The sequence below is a fragment of the Hydra vulgaris genome, chromosome 15 (genome assembly GCF_038396675.1).
Source record: "Hydra vulgaris chromosome 15, alternate assembly HydraT2T_AEP".
NCBI lineage: Eukaryota > Metazoa > Cnidaria > Hydrozoa > Anthoathecata > Hydridae > Hydra > Hydra vulgaris.
The window spans coordinates 40,528,621-40,549,294 of NC_088934.1; the positions used below are offsets into that span (position 1 = coordinate 40,528,621).

At 27.7% G+C, this 20,674-nt stretch overlaps 1 protein-coding gene across 2 annotated transcripts in view; it reads left to right on the forward strand.

Annotated features, from left to right (window-relative positions):
* The first annotated feature begins 2,949 nt into the window (after positions 1-2,949).
* The window catches only part of LOC136091357 (uncharacterized), a 126,108-nt gene continuing 108,383 nt past the window's right edge, over positions 2,950-20,674 (forward strand). The window contains exons 1-2 of one of the 2 annotated variants that reach the window (XM_065818829.1): positions 2,978-3,080; positions 19,137-19,185. In XM_065818829.1, coding sequence (XP_065674901.1) covers positions 3,048-3,080; positions 19,137-19,185 — 82 coding nt within the window. In that variant the 5' untranslated portion in view covers positions 2,978-3,047. Of the gene's footprint in view, positions 3,081-19,136; positions 19,186-20,674 lie in introns of both variants that reach the window. The other variant, XM_065818830.1, reaches the window with a different exon arrangement.

The following is a 20,674-nucleotide window of genomic DNA, read 5'->3' on the forward strand; positions in this document are numbered from 1 at the left end:
AAGTACATTTGTCAGCAGAAAGATAAAAGGTTTTAACCCGATGGCCTTCACGGAGAAAACCACAGAAAGAGTCACAGTCAACTTAACGGTAGGTGTGAAAGATGCAATGAAATGGAAAATCTGATGATGAAGAATAATGAGATAATAATTTTAGATAGATCAAACAATGTTCAAAAGCACCAAATGGTGATTTTGGAGAAACTACGTACTAGTTAGGATCAGAAACAAGACACAAGTTGAGTAGAGATGTTAAATGATTTGGTTTGTCTGGAAAGCGAGTTGGAAAATTTAGCATTTATGATAGAGATTAAGAAAAACAAAAGTTGGGGGTCTTTACGACTGCAGAGTTACTGACATTTGAACCAAGGTATTTAGTATCATAATCATTGAGGTCACCAATAACAAATATATTGGTTAAAGGATAAAGGGAAAGGACTTTGTCAGTTTGATAAAAAACAACATTAAAAAGAGTGTAGTTTTGCTATGAAGGAGAGCGATATTACAGGCCCAGCAAGCGACTTATTGATATTGGAGTCTTTTGGAATTAAAGGATAACTTTTTTTTTTGAAATTAAAGGATAAGATAACTATCAACACTCAGATCACAAGATGAAAAAGCTGAACTCAAATTAGTCTCTTAAAGAGCAAGTAGGTCTTGTGAACTTTGCAATAGATAAGACTCAAAAAAAGAAAAGTAACTTCTTAGACCACAATTATGAGTGAATGATAGATTTAGAGAATTTGGTGATGGCGATGGTTTTTGTGTTTTATAGATTTTGATATTTAAGTCGTTTTTAAAAAACACCCTCTATTTTGGAACAAGAACATTAAAGAAAAAGTGTGATGACTTGAACCTACTAAAATGACTATTTTCGTTGCCACATTTTTTAAAAATATTATTGGTATATAATTAGCTCCTAGAGTAGTAAAATAAATACTTCGTGTATATTTAATTGTTTTATGATGTAGTAACTTTATAATAAAATAAAAATACAAGATTGAATAATAAAAATAATACAATTGTCTTTTTAATTTTAAAATAATAATGACAACACTAATATTTTACATATTTTACATATATATAAATTAGTTAAAAAACATGATCCAAAGCGCAGGTAGTACTCAGTGCACTATCAAATAGTCCAAGCAATTGCCTCATTACTATTCTAAACTCATAGACTATAACAAAGGGATAAAAATGTAGCATGAACAATACACACCAAAAGTGCAAACGCTCGTAAGTACTCTAATATTTTAAAGCTATTGATGGAATCAGCCCCTCTAAGAGAAACCTCAGAGTTCAGGAAATCTTACTACCAGCCGGCCTCAGCTCAATATAAAACTGAGTTTTAGAACTGTACCATTGTCAGGAAATAACAAAATGAGTTACCTAGCCATTAAAATCAGAGAGATAAGCAAAACCCATGCAAAGAGTCAAGAAGATCCTGCATTCAACACCCTAAACTGATAATGATGTATTATCAAAACATCTACGCTAACCTAATAGATGAAGAAGCAGTGAAAAGCTGGTTCTACTAACAACAGGTATAATCTGTTTACCCATTAAGTCTTTGCCTTGGAGGAATTCTGTAAGAAAGTAGTAAGATGCATTTAACGTCTGCCTAAGATGAGTGAGTTATCAAGTCATCTCTAGCTTTTACTTAATGAAGAGCCTCAAGGCAGGGAATTTTTTTGACGGAGTTTGTTTCTTCTAGTCTTTTCCTAAAAAAGCAAATCCTACGAGGCAGCAGCAATTGGGGAAGGTAGAACTGGGTTGTATAATACCTGTAGCAAGGTGATTGTGATAATCCTGAACCTAACCAGACTATTATTATTAAAACTCATTTAACCTCATAAAATAATAAGTATGCTTAGCTAAAAATTGTATTTAGCTAGAAGCCTATATTCTAAAAAGTAACTAATTCTTATAGCAAAGCATGTCAAAGTTTTTAACAATTTGGTGTTTACGTATCGTTGTGAAAATAGATAATATCAGTTTAGAAAAAAGAAATCTTTTGGTTTTAAAAAGTTTTTTTATCCTGGACCTAGTTTTTAGACAAAATTAAACATATTATTATAAAAAGATGCCTAGTAAAAGACAAGAAGAAAATTCTTCATGCACAAGCGCGCTTATGCGAGGTCTTTGTTTTTATATAAACACACAATATTTATGCCGCCTAAGCAAGTGTTTTAGAAACATGGGATATTTTTTTAATATATGATCAGCCTCTTCATGGCCTGAAATTTTGTTTATGACAAAATCTTAATAATGTTTGTTTATAAATTTTTTTTGTAGCCGTGTTTTCGGTGTATTCGTTTACTGCGTAAATATTTGGAATATTTAAGGCGGATTTTCAATTACAGGAAAATTTTCCGCGGAACAAATAAAAAGAGGAAATTATTGAATAATACAACATAAAAAAATTTAGGTGGGCATACTGTTTTCTTATCTATTCCGTTCCGTTCCGCGAGAAATTTATATTTAGTGGGAATCCACAATTTAGTTTATATGGAGAATTTTCATTATTTGCACACATTATTTAGTGGAAATCCACCATTTAGTATGAAGTAAATTTTTTTTCTTGGTAAAATATACAATATAAGTAAGTATAAATATAAACATATAATACAAATATAAATTTATAATACAAGTGGGCAGAAAAGACGTTTTAGAAATCTAAAAAAAAACGTATTAATATGTCAAAAATATGTTTTAAACACGTCTTGTGTCCATTTGGTTAGAACTTCGTTAAAATATAGTTTTAACACATAAGCATTTATTTTGTTTAAAAGATTAATGAATAACCTTTGTGAGAATGTTAAAATATTTATGAGAACAATTGTCGCGAAGAAGTAATATTTAAAATAATACAACCCAAGCGTTTCTTTTTTAATTTTAGCATCATTCAATACTGAAACCGTAATTCTTTTGAATAAAACATTTTCATTTAAAATATGTTACATAACCAAAAAGATTAATAGTAGTAATTCAAATGTATCAAGACAAAACTACTTTTTTTTTCGGTGTCAGACGGCTGGGAAGTAAATATGAAAATGTTCCCTAAATTCTTCAACTTATTGGTAAGAAAATAGTAATAAAATGTTTTTTGATAATAGATTTTCGATTGTATACCGTGGTCTCAACAACAAAAGAATGCTTCAAAATATATAAAAAATGCATCAAACTGCTAAATTGGATAATCTTATCGCCCTAAATAATAAAATTATTTAACATAACCAACTTTATCGATAAATGTAAAAAATAAAAAAAATAATAATAACAACTAAAGTTAAAAAAAAAAAAGTATAAATAAATTAATAAAAATATTAAAAAAATAGATAAATTAAGTTAACAACTATAAATTCTAAGATAGCACTAAACATCAAACCTCAAAAAGTTAATGTGTATTTTATAAATATACTTTTAAATTTTTAGTTTATTTTGTATTTTAAAAGTTGTCGATAAAAAGACTTCTCGTAGTCTTCTGCGAGCTTGCAACAACTACTACAACTACTTAACCCCTTAACTGTGTCTGACAAATATATCCGTCTCTGAAAGGTATAGCTTTCTGTATGTCTGAGGGATATTTCCGTTTAAATAACTGTTGCGCCATTTTTGTCTAACGTTTATTTCCGCATTCTGGACCTGTTGTACCGTTTGTTTCTATCAGATTTTTCCGTTTCACAGATAAGCTAAATATGATATGTTTTATGTTACTTTGTTATACAATTTTATTGGGTTAACTTCAACAGATGTATGGTTTTCCTTTATACTCTAAAGTTTTTTTAAAATACAACTAAAAGTTTAAAATGACACTGCAGAAATTTAGTGAAAAAATGTAAACATGGCTACGGCAAGAAAATCTTATCCTAAAAGAAAAAAATATACTGTTGAAGATCCAATTGAATATATTGAAGTTAGTGATGATTTATCTGACTTTAGTTCTAATAATAATTCTTCTAACGAAGATTCAATAAAATCTGTGATTGAAGAAGAAATTACAAGCTCAGCAGCAGATGATAATAAATAAAGGTTTGTAGTTGACATTAATGTTATGTCATTAGAAGAAAATATTTTAGACAACGAACAAAATTGGGTTAATGCTGGTAATTATAAAGCAAACTCTGTAATTTTTAAAGGAAACCAAGGTACTCACTCAGGTTTCTCAATTGATAGTAACCATCTTACTTTATTTGAAGCTTTTGTAACCGACGAGCTTCTTAATCTTAATGTAGAGTAATATTTTTGCAGCAGAATTTTGTAAAAATAATGAACTGAAATGTAGATCTAGATTTTAAAAATAAATACCAAAAGTCAGAAATGATATCAGACTGTACATAGCATTCATTTTATATCGTGGAACTTTGTGGAAACCAACAAATGCAATGTATTTTTCAACAAACCCTTTGTTTGACACACCATTAATACGAAAAGTATTGTCCTATGAGTTACTTCATTTTGTTAACAACTGTAATTTGCCAGTAAAAAAGTTTTGCTTTTTTTAGTAAAAAAGCAAAACTTGAACTAATCTATAACTACTTTGTAAACAAGTTCAAAACTTTGTATATACTACATAAAAATATATCAATAGAAAAATCACTACTGCTGGAGAAGTCACATAGGCTGGAAGCGATACATTTCAAATAAAGATTCAATTTTTGGTATGAAGTCTTTTATATTGTTTGAATATGAATTAAGTTATACTTGGATATGCTTTTTGTACACTGGAACTGATATGAGCAACAGTTTTGCTCCTGATTTAGAGAAATACAAATATCAAGCTACTAAAATTACTATTACACTAATAAATAAATAAATTGGAAATGGTTATTATTTGTATATTAATAACTGATACACATCTTATGAAATTTGAAAACAGTTACCTTATGATATAAAGAAATTCTAAGAATCTTAAAACTGAAGGTATAACAAATCTTAAAACTGGGGAGTATAAAGAATCTTAAAACTAAAGATATAACAAATCTTAAAACTGGGGAGTATAAAGAATCTTAAAATTGGGGATATAATGGAGATATAGGGGTACAATATGATACAAAAGCAAACATAATGTGTACCAAATGGAGAGATAAGAGATGTATACATGCAGAGTACTTGTGTTCTCAATAATAAAGTCACTGTTAATTAAGCTGATAAAGAAAAATTCCTATAGCGGTACATGAATATAACAGAAACAAAGGTGGCATTGACCGATTTGACCAATTGTCGGGAACCTACGAATCTGTAAGAAAAAGACTCAAAAATGGTATAAAAAATTTTCATGCGCCTAATTAGTATATGTGCATTCAATCAAATATTATAAAAACAAGTTATTATCTAATACCCTTACAGTTTAGAGAATCAATTATTGAAGAGAGTATTTTAAAATACCATGAACCAGTGAAAAAAAAAAAGAACTCAAACCCATGTATTACCTTTACCTTTATGATTAACAGAACGTCATTTCATTGAAAGTATTTTGAAATAATCTTAAACAAGTATATATTGCCGTAATAGAGAGTATAATTTTTAAACCTTCGCCTCAGTTATGTGGTTAATTTTGCTTTCATTTTTTGTTATATATTTTAAGTAGCCCATTGATGAGATGGACTTGTGTATATGTTTTAAATACATGGGTTAATAGCCAGCACTTTATAAACCACAAAATTTTAAATTAATTATTTTGTCCCCTTTGACAGGCGCGCATGCGCACAACAATGTTCTTAACTTACTTTGGGTATCATAAATACTTTTTTTGTTACTATTTCATTTCAATTACTATATTTAAAGCTTTTGCATATCTTAGGCCATACCTATGTTATGCTATACTCTATTTATTTACTTAATTTACGAGGCAATGTATATGTGTTTCTCTCATTAGGTCTTAAAGAATAGTTATTGTTTTGATTTATTTTAATTAATGTTTCAAAGTTATTTGGTGTAAGATTTTAAAAATGATTATGCACGAAGATCATGTGTTGAAACCTGTTTACCTCATATACATTCAGCGTTTTCATTTCCCTAATTGGTGGCTTTGCATGCTCAAATCTATTTTTTCGGTATATAATTCTGCTAGCATGTTATTGCTCAATATATATCTTTTTAAGTTTAGCAGGTTGTGTGCAAGCCCACGCATTGTTACCATAACTAATGTATTTATGAATTAGACTTAAGTATGTTAATTTAAGCCTTTGAGTATTTATGAATGGGCTAATTCTGTACATTATGCCAACTGTTTTGTTTATTTTTGATTCAATATATTTTATGTGAGAAAGCCAAGATAATTTTTTAATCAAAAAAACTCCTAGGTATTTTAAAAATTTCTGCTCTTTAATTTGTTTATCATGCATATAGAGAGCTGATATTTTTGGCGACAGAGTTTCCTCTTGTGTTTTTTTATAAAATAATGTATATTGAGTTTTATATGTGTTTTTGAGAGCTTGTTAGCTCTAAACCATTATGTACTTTCATCAATTCAATATTCATATCTCCATTTGGCTGGTTTAAATCATTATTGAACATAAATAAGTTAGTATCATCAGCATACAAAATTGAATTCAATTTTGCAGATACATTACAGAAGCCGTTCATATAAATTAGAAATACGAGAGGGCCCAGTAATGACCAAAATTATTAATGTGCCAGAAACCGGATTAACTACATACTGTTTTCGGTTAGTAAGGTAACTTTTAACCCAACTAAATGTTTTTTTGTTACACCATATGTATTTAACTTTTCTAAAAGTATGGAGTGATCTACTGTGTCAAATGCTTTTGACAGATCTATAGATATTCCCAAGTGAGAACTAATTTTCCGTTGGTTATTTCGTCCACTAACTTAATAATTACATGCTCAGTTGAAGTACTTTTCTGGAGACCAAACTGTTTAGAGTAAAAGAGTTTGTTTTTGCGAAATGGTCGTAAATTCTTTTAGATATAACGCGTTCAAATTTTTTTGAAAAAAACGAATAATACGGATATAGGTCTATAATTTGAGGCATTGCAACTATCATTGCCTTTGTAAATTGAGTAAACTTTAGCTACTTTTAGTATATCAGAAAATATGCCTTCGTTTATTAAAAGTTTAAGAATATAAAACAAAGTTTTGTTTAAAAATACTATATTAGCTAATATTCCATCAAAACCCTGAAAATTATTTATTTTTAAAGATGAGAAAGCATCCTTAATTTTATTTACTATTATTTTGCTATCAAGTATTAAATTATTATTAGATGAATTTAAATATATTTTCCGTCTGAACGCTTGTACTTTTATTCTAGGTTTTTGTGCTGGATTTTTCTTTATAATAATTTATAAGTGTTTAAAAGGAGACACTCTATTGATTATGCGATTGTTCATATCGTTCATGATATCTTTAAATCATTTGATGAAAGTAAATGTACATTAGGTTATATTTGTTGATCACAGTAAAGCTTTTGACACTGTCAGTCATTATACTTTATTATCAAAGTTAAAAAGGTTTAAACATATAAATATTCGTATTAACATATAAAAATTTTATGTAAAATATAAAAAGCAATACACTTCTTATAATGAAGGTAAAACGACCAATATGAACATAACATGAGAGGTTCCTCAGAGATCTATATTGGGACCACTCCTATTTTTCATTTATATTAATGATTAATAAAAAGCTGGCACTGAACTGGATTTAATTTTAATTGCAGATCAAAAAAATCTATTTTATGCACATATTAATATTTTGTTGAAGTCACTAAACAAAGTGCTATTAAAACTTACTGAATAGTTTAAATTAAAAAAAAAAATTATCACTAAAAAGTAACCAAAACGAAATATTCTTTTTTCCATTGTTTTCATTATCGAGATAAAGTTCATTTAAAACTTCCAAAACTTTGTATTGCCAATCAGTAGATGAAAAGAGAAACCAGATTGAAATTTATCATTATCTCAAAAAAAAAAAAAGTCTCAAAAGCATTAGCCTACTTTGTAGAGCAAAGTCTTTTTTAAATCTAGTTTGCTTAAAATTTTTTTATTTCTTTTTCATTCATTGCCATCTTAATTACGCTAACATTGCTTGGTGCAGTACAAACAAAGATGAAATAACAATAGCACGCAGTCAGAGCCATTTCCAATGTGAGTCGTTGTTTTAAACATTCCCAAGCATTATTTGTTAAGTTAATTATAATGAATGTCTACCAAATAAATATAATGAATGTCAACCAACAATCTTTTTATATTTATGTTCAAAATTAATATTATATATAATACAATATATATCTCATAAACTATTTTACCCGCTATTCAAAATAAATTAGAACAGATACCAAACCAAATTCTCAAATAACAGTTACATTCAACCAAAAAGTTGTTTTGCGGAGACTTTTCAGTTTTATCAAAAAGACTGTAATAATGGAATAAAATATGAACTAATGAACTTAAAACGATTGCAATTCTTAATGAGTTTATGAACAAATTGAAAAAAACTTTTTTGCTGAGCGACGTATCGCTCAGGTTTTGCTGTTTTATATTTTATAAAAAGCATATCTAAATAAAAAAATTGAAACAAAATATAATAAAAAATTGAGTCAAAAACTTACTGTTTTATATATTATCAAATTTTTGACTCTTCATGGCAATGGTAAAGATATGTTCAATGAAGAAAGGAAAACTGAAAAATTATAGTAATTTTCGTAAAATTACAATAACCTGTCTTTAAAAAGTTTTTAAAAATTAATAAGTAACTAATAACTAACTAATAATGAATAAGTAACTAAGCAGCAAAACTTAAAGATTTTTTTTAACTCTATTGACAATTTATCGTTCTAATCAACTCAATAAACTAAAATAAAAAATTTTACCAAATGTTTCTTTGTTATTTTTTCCTTTGGATGTCAAGCGAAAGCTATTAATGTAAACACGTTTTTGTGTTGCAGTGTTAAGTCTAATAATAAGATAATTGTTTTTCAATAACCCATCCTGTGATTACAGCTCTGATACAATGACAAGTTCACAAGCTATTCACTAAGTTGTACTGTAATGGAAAATATTAGAAAGAATAACAACGAATATATTGCTCATCAGCCCAGGAATGTTATCTGTTAAGACATTTCATAATAACATTTATAAATATCATTTTCATATGTAGTGAAAATGTTTATCTTCAGAAATTTTTAAGTTTGGATTTTCATTCTCCACCTTCAGTAATACATAATCTATCAAACAAAAAGTTGCTCTGTTATTTGCCTTAACATCAGCATTATATTTGCGTTTTACTTGCCTCTGCACTTGGTCTTCATTAATATTTAGCCTTTTCTCTCCGACGTGCGCTTTTTGGCGTTCTCGCTATTTCCGAAGTACACCTTTTGGCTTTTTTAAACGTACCTATACATTTAACACTAAAACTCAAAAACTAAAGTATGCATTGCATTTTTGACTTTCGATTTTAAGTCCATAGCAGTCCGGAAAAACAACAACTTTTCATGGTTTTATTATAAACTTTGCTTTTGTTTTTACTTTGAAAATTACATTTTGAGTTCCTGAGGTCGCCGATTGACGCAATCCCAAGTTAAAAAGATTATTGATGAGCTCAAAAATAGTAAAAATAATAATTCTAATGTTAAACACGTGATTTCTCATGATATTTTTGTTCTATTTTTCAAACCTTAGAAAGTTAATTTAAGCTTATGACTTGAAATCTAAAATGTTATTTACACTTCTTATCTACATTGTTTTAGAGACATTATTTATGCATAATTATATGTAAAAAGTACTAAAGAACATGTAATAAAGCTATATTTAATTATGGTAAAACACAATTACTCCATAGAAATGTATTTTCATGTTCTTAGTGTCAATTTATTTTCACAGCAACAAGGTACTTTTTTGGTTTCTTAAATATTTACTCATAGTTTTGCCAAAACTGAGACTATATATTTTTTTCAAAATATTTAAGAAATAAAAGTGCCATTGGAAAATTTTTATTTATTCTAGTTAAAAATGCCTAAGGAATGTTAAAAAGTTTAATTTTATTACCTACATATATGTTTCCGCCTGTTTTTTTCTCAAAAAGTTTCTCTTTATTTAAAAAAGTACAAAAGTTAGTATGTAAAATATTTCTTAAAAAAAAAAGTTTTTTAGACCAACACTGTATAAATTGTATGATAGGTATGGTGTCAATCTATATAACTTATATAAATAAGGTTCGATATTACAATAACATAAAAAAATTTTATTTTTAATATACCTACAAATTTAGCTAAAAAATACTGCGCGCTGAATGGTCAAACCTTAAAAATTGAGCGGAGCGAAAATTAACGGCTTTTTTGTAGCCTTCAAATGACGAATACGCTAACTGTAACATTTTAAAATTTTTTTTCTCTGAATCTCTAACTTTTGTCTTTCGAGCTTTGATAATTTTTTCTTTTCTTTTAAAATTTTTCCTTTAAATCTTTGAATACACGCTGTTTAACTTAGTTTTCACTAAAACTCACTAACTCCGGTGTTGAGCTTAGAAGAAAAATAAGATAACCAACATTTGAGATTTTTTTCCTTAGTTAATTTTTCTCTAATTAAATATCCTTATTTAATGCCTTAGTACCGTAAAAAATGCATACTGAACTACTTTGAACAGTTTGTAATGAATGTGCTGTTGGAGATGAGGAAAGAACATTAGTTAAAGGGTAATAGCGAAATGATACTAAAATGATACTTAAAACTAAAATTAAAAAAAACAAACAAAAAACCTTTTTTTTGGGTCCCATAACACTGTAAATAAATGCTAACTTGAAAATAAAGTTAAAAAAAACAACAACAAAAAAACAGCCGAGCATGAATAAGTAAATCATACCCATTAGTCTATCATTGACTTTTTAAGACAACGAATAATAAGTATTTTATATAATTTATACCAAATACAGATATACAATTTATAAACATATAAACACAAATAAAGAACTGTTTCAACATATAACAACAGTGTGAGTATTACTTTAAGTTCAAAAAACAAGTTACTAGTCCATAATTCACTAAAATATTGAAAATTATATAAGTCATCAATCTAAGTTATTAACTCAGATTAATCAATAAAGTTTTGGATCATGAACAAACTTTAAAAAGATTTATTGTCAACAAATTAATGATAAAAAACTATAAACTGTTTTATTTACTACTACATGACAATGATTTATTTGGTGAATATTTTATTTAGTTAATAATTTAGCCTTATGATATGATACAAATTATTTAAATGTTTACTATGTTATAGCAATATAAACAAATGTTACAATTTTTTTTTTTTAATGAATATATTTTGCAGTTTAAAAAAATGCAACAAAACCAAAATGTATAAATAAATAATTACATGGCCGGGGCAAAAAAAAGACAAAAATAGTCTTATCACTAAGCCCCATAGTTTACATCGTATTTTTACATTATAAAGCTGTAGTTTTATAAGATAAATATTTTATTATACCGTTAAAAATTAATTGAAATATATTTTTATTTAATTAACAAAAGCCAAAAAACAAAAAAATATGACACAATTTAATAAAAGACAATAAAAATCTCAAGGTGTACAAAAAACAAAACAAAACAAAATTATATATAAGAGCTGATTTGAAAAAAAAGTTATAAAAAGAACTATTCGTTGAAGTAATTTATTGATTGTTAATCAATAATTATTAATAGGATTAAGAGTTATTTTTTACACTGTTTAAGTTAATAATAAAAAGTATAATAAAAAACATGTGCCTTTCCCCCCCCCCCCCAACCTCCTCCCCATTTAATTTGTGTTGGTTTTGCCGAAAATCTAGAAATTCTTAGAAATGCACTTGAGCATCCAAACTTTTGATTGAAATTTTGCAGGTGGTAAGGAAAAAGGTTTAGTAATAGTTGTAAATAGTTTTTAAAAATGAACCGACACACCTTGGCTAAAAGCTTGAGGCTTAATTAACAACAGAGTTTTAATAAAAGCCAATTGTAAACGTTTGCAATTACAAAAAAAAAAAAAAAAAAAAAATGCTACTATTCTACTTTTTAATTAACATTTAAGTTGATACAAAGTTTAAAAAACCATTAAACACGTTGAGTGTCCAGCCAGCATGGGAACGTACGAAAACGTACAATGAACGTTTAGTCGTAAGGTCTTGTATGCGTTTTAAACACTTCAATGTAAAGACGCTCAACGACATCCCGACGTCCTTTACGGACGTTCAAAAGACGTCCTATCGAGACTTATTTAAGACTTTCTGTTTAAGTATAGTTATACAGAATTTTACATTAGTTTAAATCGGGTTTCATAGGCGTATTAAAGTAATCCCATTATCGCTGCGAACATAAAGAGCGTTTTAAAGACGTTCATTATGCAATGAGCATAGTTTAGTAATAACAGATATTAGTAGGGTCACGGGGTCCGAATTTTAAAGTTAAAAACGTAACATAAACGAGAACAGTGTTGATTTAATACAAAACTAAAATACACAATTCAAAGCATACACAATCTCAATAATATTTCAGATTACCAATTTAAAATTTAAGAAACTGTCATAGTAGCTTTCTTTTTCATACCCACCACTTCCTATTCTGTCCGGTGCTCTTTCTAGAACGTTACCAATACACTTTTTGTCTTACCAATACACTTTTCATTTTGAGCATACTTAGACATGGCATATGTAAAAAACAAAATATAAATTTATGAAAGTTTAAAATAATAATTCCGTTAGCCTTAAACACATAATTAAATATAAACAACAACAACAAAATTTCATAATGATATGTATGATATAGAGTTTAATTTTAACATTGAAACAAATAATCAATTGACTTAAAGTATTTGAAAATTAAATAACAACTAAATGATTGTGTATTATGAACTTATTGAGATTTTGGATTAGTATAACCTAAGATTTTTGAGATTTTGGATTGATATTTTGGATTAATATAACACAGTTTTTCAACATTTTAAATTAAAAAAAAGAAAAAGAAAAAAAAAAAAGGAAAAGAAATACTTATCTACCCCCATGTAGCAAAAATGTTTCCACTAACATAGGAAAAGTGTTTTTAAAGTGGATCGATAAACATTTCCCGCCCTCTAATAAATTACATAAAATTTTATATCATATAACAATCAAAGTTAGCTACAGTTGCACAAAAAGTTTGGAAAAAATTATAAAAGGTCACAATAACGCTTTGTTAAACAAAAAAGAAATCCTAAATGAAAAAACTACAGAAAATTGTAATTGTAAACATAAAAACAATTGTCCAATGAGTGGAAGTTGTTTTAAAAAATGTGGTATATAAATAGTTGTTTCTTCTAAAAAGGTACCTGATAAACAATATATTGGCATAACAGAGAGTGAATGAAAAAAATTGTTTTGCCAACCATAAGAAATTTTTGGTATAAATTGAAGTTTTAATAATTTGATCATTCATTTCTGATGAGTCTTTAATGTTGAAACACAGTGGTTAATAAAAAAAAAATTTTTTTAAGTGATTTTCCACTAATTTAGAATGGTTCTCTTCTTTTAAAAATATTTTGTAGAATACATTTTAAAGTTATTTAAATATATATATATATATATATATATATATATATATATGTGTGTGTGTGTGTGTGTGTGTGTGTGTGTGTGTGTGTGTGTGTGTGGGTGTGTGCGTGAGTGCGTGCGTGTGTGTGTGTGTGTGTGTGTGTGTGTGTGTGTGTGTGTGTGTGTGTGTGTGTGTGTGTGTGTGTGTGTGTGTGTGTATTAGGGTGGAGTGAATTTTAGTTTTTTTTACAATTCGTTTAGCCTGGGTGTGTAAAAGTTGTCTATTCATTTCAGAAACACTCTTGAAAACTATCAATGCTCTAGGAAATTATCTTGAGATGCCTCAAGACCTTTAAAATTTTAATGGGTCCCTAATATTATGTAAAAAAAAGTTTTTCAAAAGTATGTCATGTTGGGTCTCAAAAGAAGCAAAATTTTATAAAAATTTCAAAAATAACAATTATTTTTAAAAAAAAATTGTTACTTTATAGTTTATTGCAGAAAAAATGACCTTTTTAACTAAAAATGAAAAAAGTTTATTTTTTTTAATTATAATTTCAAAAAAATCTTAAATAATAACATCTATTTCATCTATGCTTTATTTAATGTAAATTAAATAAAGCATAGGGCAAAGAGTAGAAACCTGAGGAACCGCTGAAGTTACAGGAAACGAAGAAGAGTGCTTTCCATCGAGGACAACTTTTAAACCATAATTGGAAAGGAAAGGTTTAATAAGATTTAATAAAGATGTTACCTGGTACACCATAAGATAAACAAATTATGGAAAAGACCAGCATGCCAAATTTAATAAAAGGCGTCAGAAATGTCGAGAGCAATAACCTTAACATTTCCTCATCTATTTAATGCTCGATAAAATCTATTGGTTATTACAGTTAACAAATCAGCAGTAGAACTTGAAGACCAAAATCCATATTAATGATCAGAGTGTAAATTATTAGATTCAAAATGAGAGATTAAGTGCTTGTTAATTAAAAAATCAAAAAATCTTGCTTATGACAGGAAGATGACTAATGAGACAATAGTTAAACGTGTCAGATCGCTCTCTAGTGTTTTTGAAAATAAGGATAACAGATGCAGCTTTCCAGCAGACTGGAAAATAAGACTCTGAAAAGAACTTATTAAATTATTTTTAAAGTAAGAACAACAGCTCAGGTGAATACTTCTGCAAGACTTTAACAAGACTTTAACAAAAAAAATCATAATTACTTGACATATTTTATTTTCTATGGTTTACTTTGCGTAGATTTTAATCTTGCTAGTTTTTAAAACGTCTGAAAAAAATATTTTGGTTCCCGTATGGTCCAAAAATGTTTAGAACGCAAACTGAACGTATATTGTAGGTTTTCCGTACATGCCTGTGCCAGCTGCGTAAAGTGTTCTAATAGTTTTGAAAAACATGATAATATGGAGATAGTTCTGTAACAAGACACTAGTTTCATCTCCGGATTTTTCTATAGGTATTAACTTTGTAACTTTAAGTTTATCAAGAAAGAATCCTTGTTGTAAAGAAAGCGTATAAATATGCAAAAGCGGAACTTTTAATTAGATATTGATTTAATTACTACAATACTGTTTACGTCACCAACTCCTTTACATCTTAAGCTTAAGTAAAAACGAGGTATCAAACAATTCTGTTTCTGTTAGCTTATTGTTGTCCACTTCATTATTATTGGAGTGTAGGTATTATTTAAAGCAAGTATTAATATTTTTACTTTTGATATTAATATTTGGCCAGTAATAGAAAAATACATGGGTTAACAAATTAGCAATTTTTGCTTTGTATATAATTTTTCAATCATTTATAATTAGCTTTTTTTGTAAATAACAAACAAGAATTACTTTTTAAACACATTAGAATAGAAAAATAATTTTGTATAAAAATAAGTCGTATACTAATACCGTAAACAACAATTTAATAGTGGGTATGTAACTTTATCTTCAATTTGACCCTTGTATGTTTTTTGAATCGTTTTTTTTGATTTTTTCTTTTGCACGATAGATTTTTTAAAAATCCGATTCACTCCCATTAAGGCTGCAATAACCATTATCAAGTTGAGAGTTACAAGTAAAAAAAAAAGAATAGAGTTATATATGAAGCAAACAAAATGACGATAGACGTGAAAAGTTGTATAAGTCAAGAAAACAAAAAAGATGGAAGAACCTAAAGGGTTAATGTGCGGGGAAAAAAACTTGACAAATAAAATTTTTTAGAGCATTCAGGGACGCCGCAGTAAAAGAATAAAACGTTGCTGAATAAAGAGTCAAGCGAGAATAAGTTTTAGTTGATAGAAATAGAGATAATAGCTTCTTTGAGCAGCAACCATGATAGTATTTGTAGAAAAAAGAAGGAGATGCAACTTTACAACGATGGAAGAGGGGCTCAAGCTTAGAAGATAGAACAGGTCCAAGTACGTTTATAATGCGTTTTTGAACTTTATCTTAATGAGAAAGAGCATCATTAGAAGAACTAGCCCAAACATGCACGACAGTATTCCATACAAGGACAATCAAGAGATTTATATAGGTAGAAAAAGAAATTAGGAGTAAGAAAATGGCGAAGACGAAAAATAAAGTTAAATTCACAAGCCACTGCAAGTCAAAATCTGCTACAGATATGAGATCAGATTCAAGATCAGCTGCCTGTTCCAAGAAATCAAAAAGAAAAGACTTTTTGTCAAGATAGGTATAAAATTGAGTCATCAGCAAAAAGAGCTGCTTTAGATGTAATTTTGTCAAAAGCTTTAGATAAGTCAAGAGCGATAGACTCTTCGATTCAATCTTATACAAGATAAAATCTTTTAGTCACAGCAGTTAGCAAGTCAGCAGTAAAGTAAACGAATCGGAAACTGTAATAATGGTATGAAATAAACTTATTTGACTAAAGATGGGATTTGAGAAAATGCTAATAACAGATAAAGGCTAATTAGAAAGTAATTGGAGGGATTGGAATGTTCTTCGGAGTTTTTGAAACTTGGAAAAGCAGATGTCATTCTCCAGCAGGCAGGAAAACAACAGTTAGTCAATTATGAAATTTTTAAGAGAAATTGAAGAGAGTTCTGGAGAACAATTTCGGAAGACGATGGCAGGAATATTGTCTGGACCAGGAGCCGTAGAAGAGCTTAATTGAGATATGATTTTAGCAACAGAAGCTAGATTGATTTGAATGTCTAACAATGGGTTATTTTTTTTGATTGTAATGATTACAATTACATATGAGAACTGATTAAAAAGATGAAAACCATGGAGTTGAATGAGGCTTGAGTTGGAACCGACGAGTAGAAATAAAAGCTTCCATTTCTGCATGAACCAAGGAAATAACGGTGGAAGCACTATACAGAAAACAACTTTTTTCAGTTTTATACCAGAGTTAATTTTTTTACTCTTAGTTATCAATTTTTTTTTTTTGTTATTAAGGCACTACTAAATGTCATTATGGTCTTATCAAAGAGCACCGCAGGATTGCATTGAACTTGGAAGTTCACACCTTTTCCCTTACTAATGTCACTAATTGGGCTAGAGCCAGCGTCAAATTTTCAACCTTTGGATTGTTAGTTAGAACTGTAATCATTGTACTCCACGGTCTATCTAATTACTTGAAGAGCTCCAGAAGTTTATTCATGTAGAGCTCGAGTTGCGTTTATCTAATTACTGGTAGAGCTAAAAAAGTTTCTATTGCGTTAAGATTAATCTTTGTTTCTTTGTCAATTTTTTAAAATCTTTGCAAGTAGCAGCGATGTAATTACAGCGATAAATAAATGTGAAAATGTGTTGTGAAATTATAGCTGTAATTACACCGTTAACCAAGATATAAAAATATTTACCAATACTTAAAGTAACTAACTTTTATCAGGGTTACACTTATTTTACTTAAATCAAACCTAGGAAGGAAAAATTAAATTTAATTAAACATCCAAGATTTTGAACATTACTATCAAATATCAATAATAGAGATCTCAAAAATAGAAAAATAGAGATCTCTAACACCCGTTAGAGATCTCTATTTGCGAATAAAACATCAAAAGCGGTATAAGTTGATATTAGTCGTTATCTTTTTCAGCGGTATTTCAGTCGTTAGTCGAAAATTTGGTAAATTGAAGCAACTTCTTTTTTTTTAACTTCTTTAACTTTGTCACAAAATATTTGTAAACAAATTTTGTCACAAAATATTTGTCACAAAATAATTATAAAAATTTGGTTCTTAATTTAAAAATAAAAGGTTAAAATGCTTACTTATAACTAACAAATATTTATCTTAAGAAAAAATAAAAGGTTAAAATGCTTACTTATAACTAACAAATATTTATCTTAAGAAAAAATAAAAGGTTAAAATGCTTACTTATAACTAACAAATATTTATCTTAAGAAAAAAGTTATTAAATAATGGTTAATAAATAACTATTTATAAACAAAAAATCTAATAAAAAAATAGAAAATTATTTAATAATGAAATAAAAAAAAAAATTAATATATACACTCACACATTCTTAACAAAACAGTAAGGATCTGCGTCTTGAAACAAAAAGTCTTGTTATTCACTTTTTAGCAAGACAAGACGAGACAAAACAAGACTAATTTGCACAAGACTGAATTTGTCTTGTCATGAAATGTCTTGAATCAATCAAGACCAACTTTATAGAGTGACAACTAAAACAAGAAATGTCAAGATATTTCTTGTTATTTTTTTAATGTATTGAAATTTTTATTGTTATTTTTACTATTATTATTCTTGTTTTTTTCTAGTTTATGCTGTAGCTGGTAGAATCACCAGTAAATGTGAATTGTACACTTTGACAGCCTTATCAAATATCAAGAAAAGTTTCATAAATATGTGTAATTTGTCACTCAAGTATTGAATCATAAATTTTTTTAAACTCCTTCAAGGATTTTGTGTTGACAGCTCCAATGCATCTTGTAGACCAATAAGTATTGGTCCTGGTTTTAATAAACTGCTTGACTTCAGTCTTATAATAAAAACTGGCTTAACGGTAGAACCAATGTATTCTAAAATTTGATTTACTTTATCTTTGTCTTCTGTAGATTTTTCTTTAAAGTTTAATTTTTGAAACTCCGGCAATCCGAATATAACAACATTTTTAAATCTCCTTTCCCTCTCTTTCTGTTCGTTCATTTTAGCATTTATAACTATTAGTTGTTCAATTAGTGCTTTATTCCTTGACACGACTGATGCCCAGTTATGAACTTTTGGAACACCCTTAGATATAATTTGTTGATCTCCAACTTTTAGTTTTAAATTACATATTTCTAAATCTTGAACTTCAATCTTTTTTTAGTGCGCTTCAATTAATTTTCTGAGATTTTCAATTTCCGCCAAAAGTTCTGCTTTAACCGCCTTTTGCTGACTTTTTTGAACATTTGTCATTATCTAATTTATTCCTTGGGATTTGATGCGGTTTTGTTACGATATTGTTTGATACGGTTGAATACCCGTATAGGTTTAATCGTGGTATTGGTGTTTGTATAAAATTATTTCAAGACGCAGTTCCTTACAAAACAATGTTCTTAAAATTTTTTTTGTCGTTTAATACTTCAATATTAGATTCAATAATTATTATTGCGTTCAATAATCAAGGAATCTTTTAAATTATTATTTTAGATGAAGATAATGGTGTCTGTTTTGTTTTACAAATACATCCACGTTTATGGTATATCTTATTTATTACTTTTTATAGTTATTTTTCAGTTTACACAAAATTTAGTTGCTTGTTTACTAGGTTTAGTGGATCTATAAAAGCACAAAAATGCGATATACCTCAATTATTATTTAAAAGGTTTATTTTTCTATTTTTGTAGATATATATGAATAATATATATCTGCTAATTTAAATAAAATAAACCATTCAACTATTTTTAGAAGAACTTTTTTGCTTTTTGAATATTGATAAAAATTTTTATTTTTATCATTCTTTTTTATCAGAATTTTTTTTTATCAGAATTTTTATTATTCATTCTTTTAATTTAGTTAATCTAAATATTACACCTTTTTTTGAATTTTTTTTTCTATATAAATAGTTTACTTATTGACCTCTACCATCAAATGTAATCAAAAATTGGTTGAATTTAAAGAAAAAATAAACTTATGAAAAACTTATTAACAATGAAGATCTTAAAATAATAGCTTTTACTAATAAAGTGTAGCAGAAATACTCCATTTTGAAACGAGCTTGCGAACTTTAATCGTTTTTTTTCTTCTCACATTATTATTTAAATTGGTTTTTAACGTCCTAAAAATTTAACTTTTTAGTATTGGATCTAATATACTTATGATAACTATTTAAGCTTATAGCTTTGCAATTTTTTTACGATATATTGCTATCTAGATAACGCAGCTCTGTAGTTACCGATATTTCCTGCAATACATCAATAGCTGCATGTCGTAGCATTGAAACTAGTTAAAAAAGTACAAGAAATTTGTAGCTTGCCGATAACTATATATTGCAGCTGGTTATACTATAACAATTTATCAAAAGATTTAATACACCTTAGGTATGTCGCTAGCTGCAAATTAAATAAAAAAAGCAAAAAGTAACATAATGTTTTGGTGCTATAAAAAGAAACATGACAGTTTTACGTTATAACGAACCTTGAATTAAGTTGGTTTACAAAACCGCTTGCGTTTGTACTAAGTAAATAAGTTAATGGTTAACTAATAATACGTAACAATAAATGTATAACATAGTGCATGGTATAAATATAAACAAGTAATAGAAATATGACCATGTAATAATCTTTACTAGCTGATAGCTTTTCTAGCGATTCTCGTGGCAAACGAGGATGGCTACCTATTTTTTTAAATAAATTTTATTTTTTATTAATCAAAGAAAATTTGTGGCCTTACACTATTTTTTTTATACTTTTTGTACAGCTATAGTAAGCAATTCTGTAAAGTATTTTATTTATTAGTATTTCTGCAAAAATTTATTTAGAATTTATTAGGAGATTGTTCTATTAATTTTAAAAACGCTTTTCCAATAATAGTTCTTTCGCTGTTTCGCTTTTTATAATTTTTGTCTAAAATTTCAGCACAAAGTTTTAAAACCGCTTTTTTTAAGAGCATTCCTGTACACTCTTGAAAAAAGAAAAGTTCATAAGCAGAGTGTTTATTTAACCTACTGTTAGTTAAAATGTGAAGTT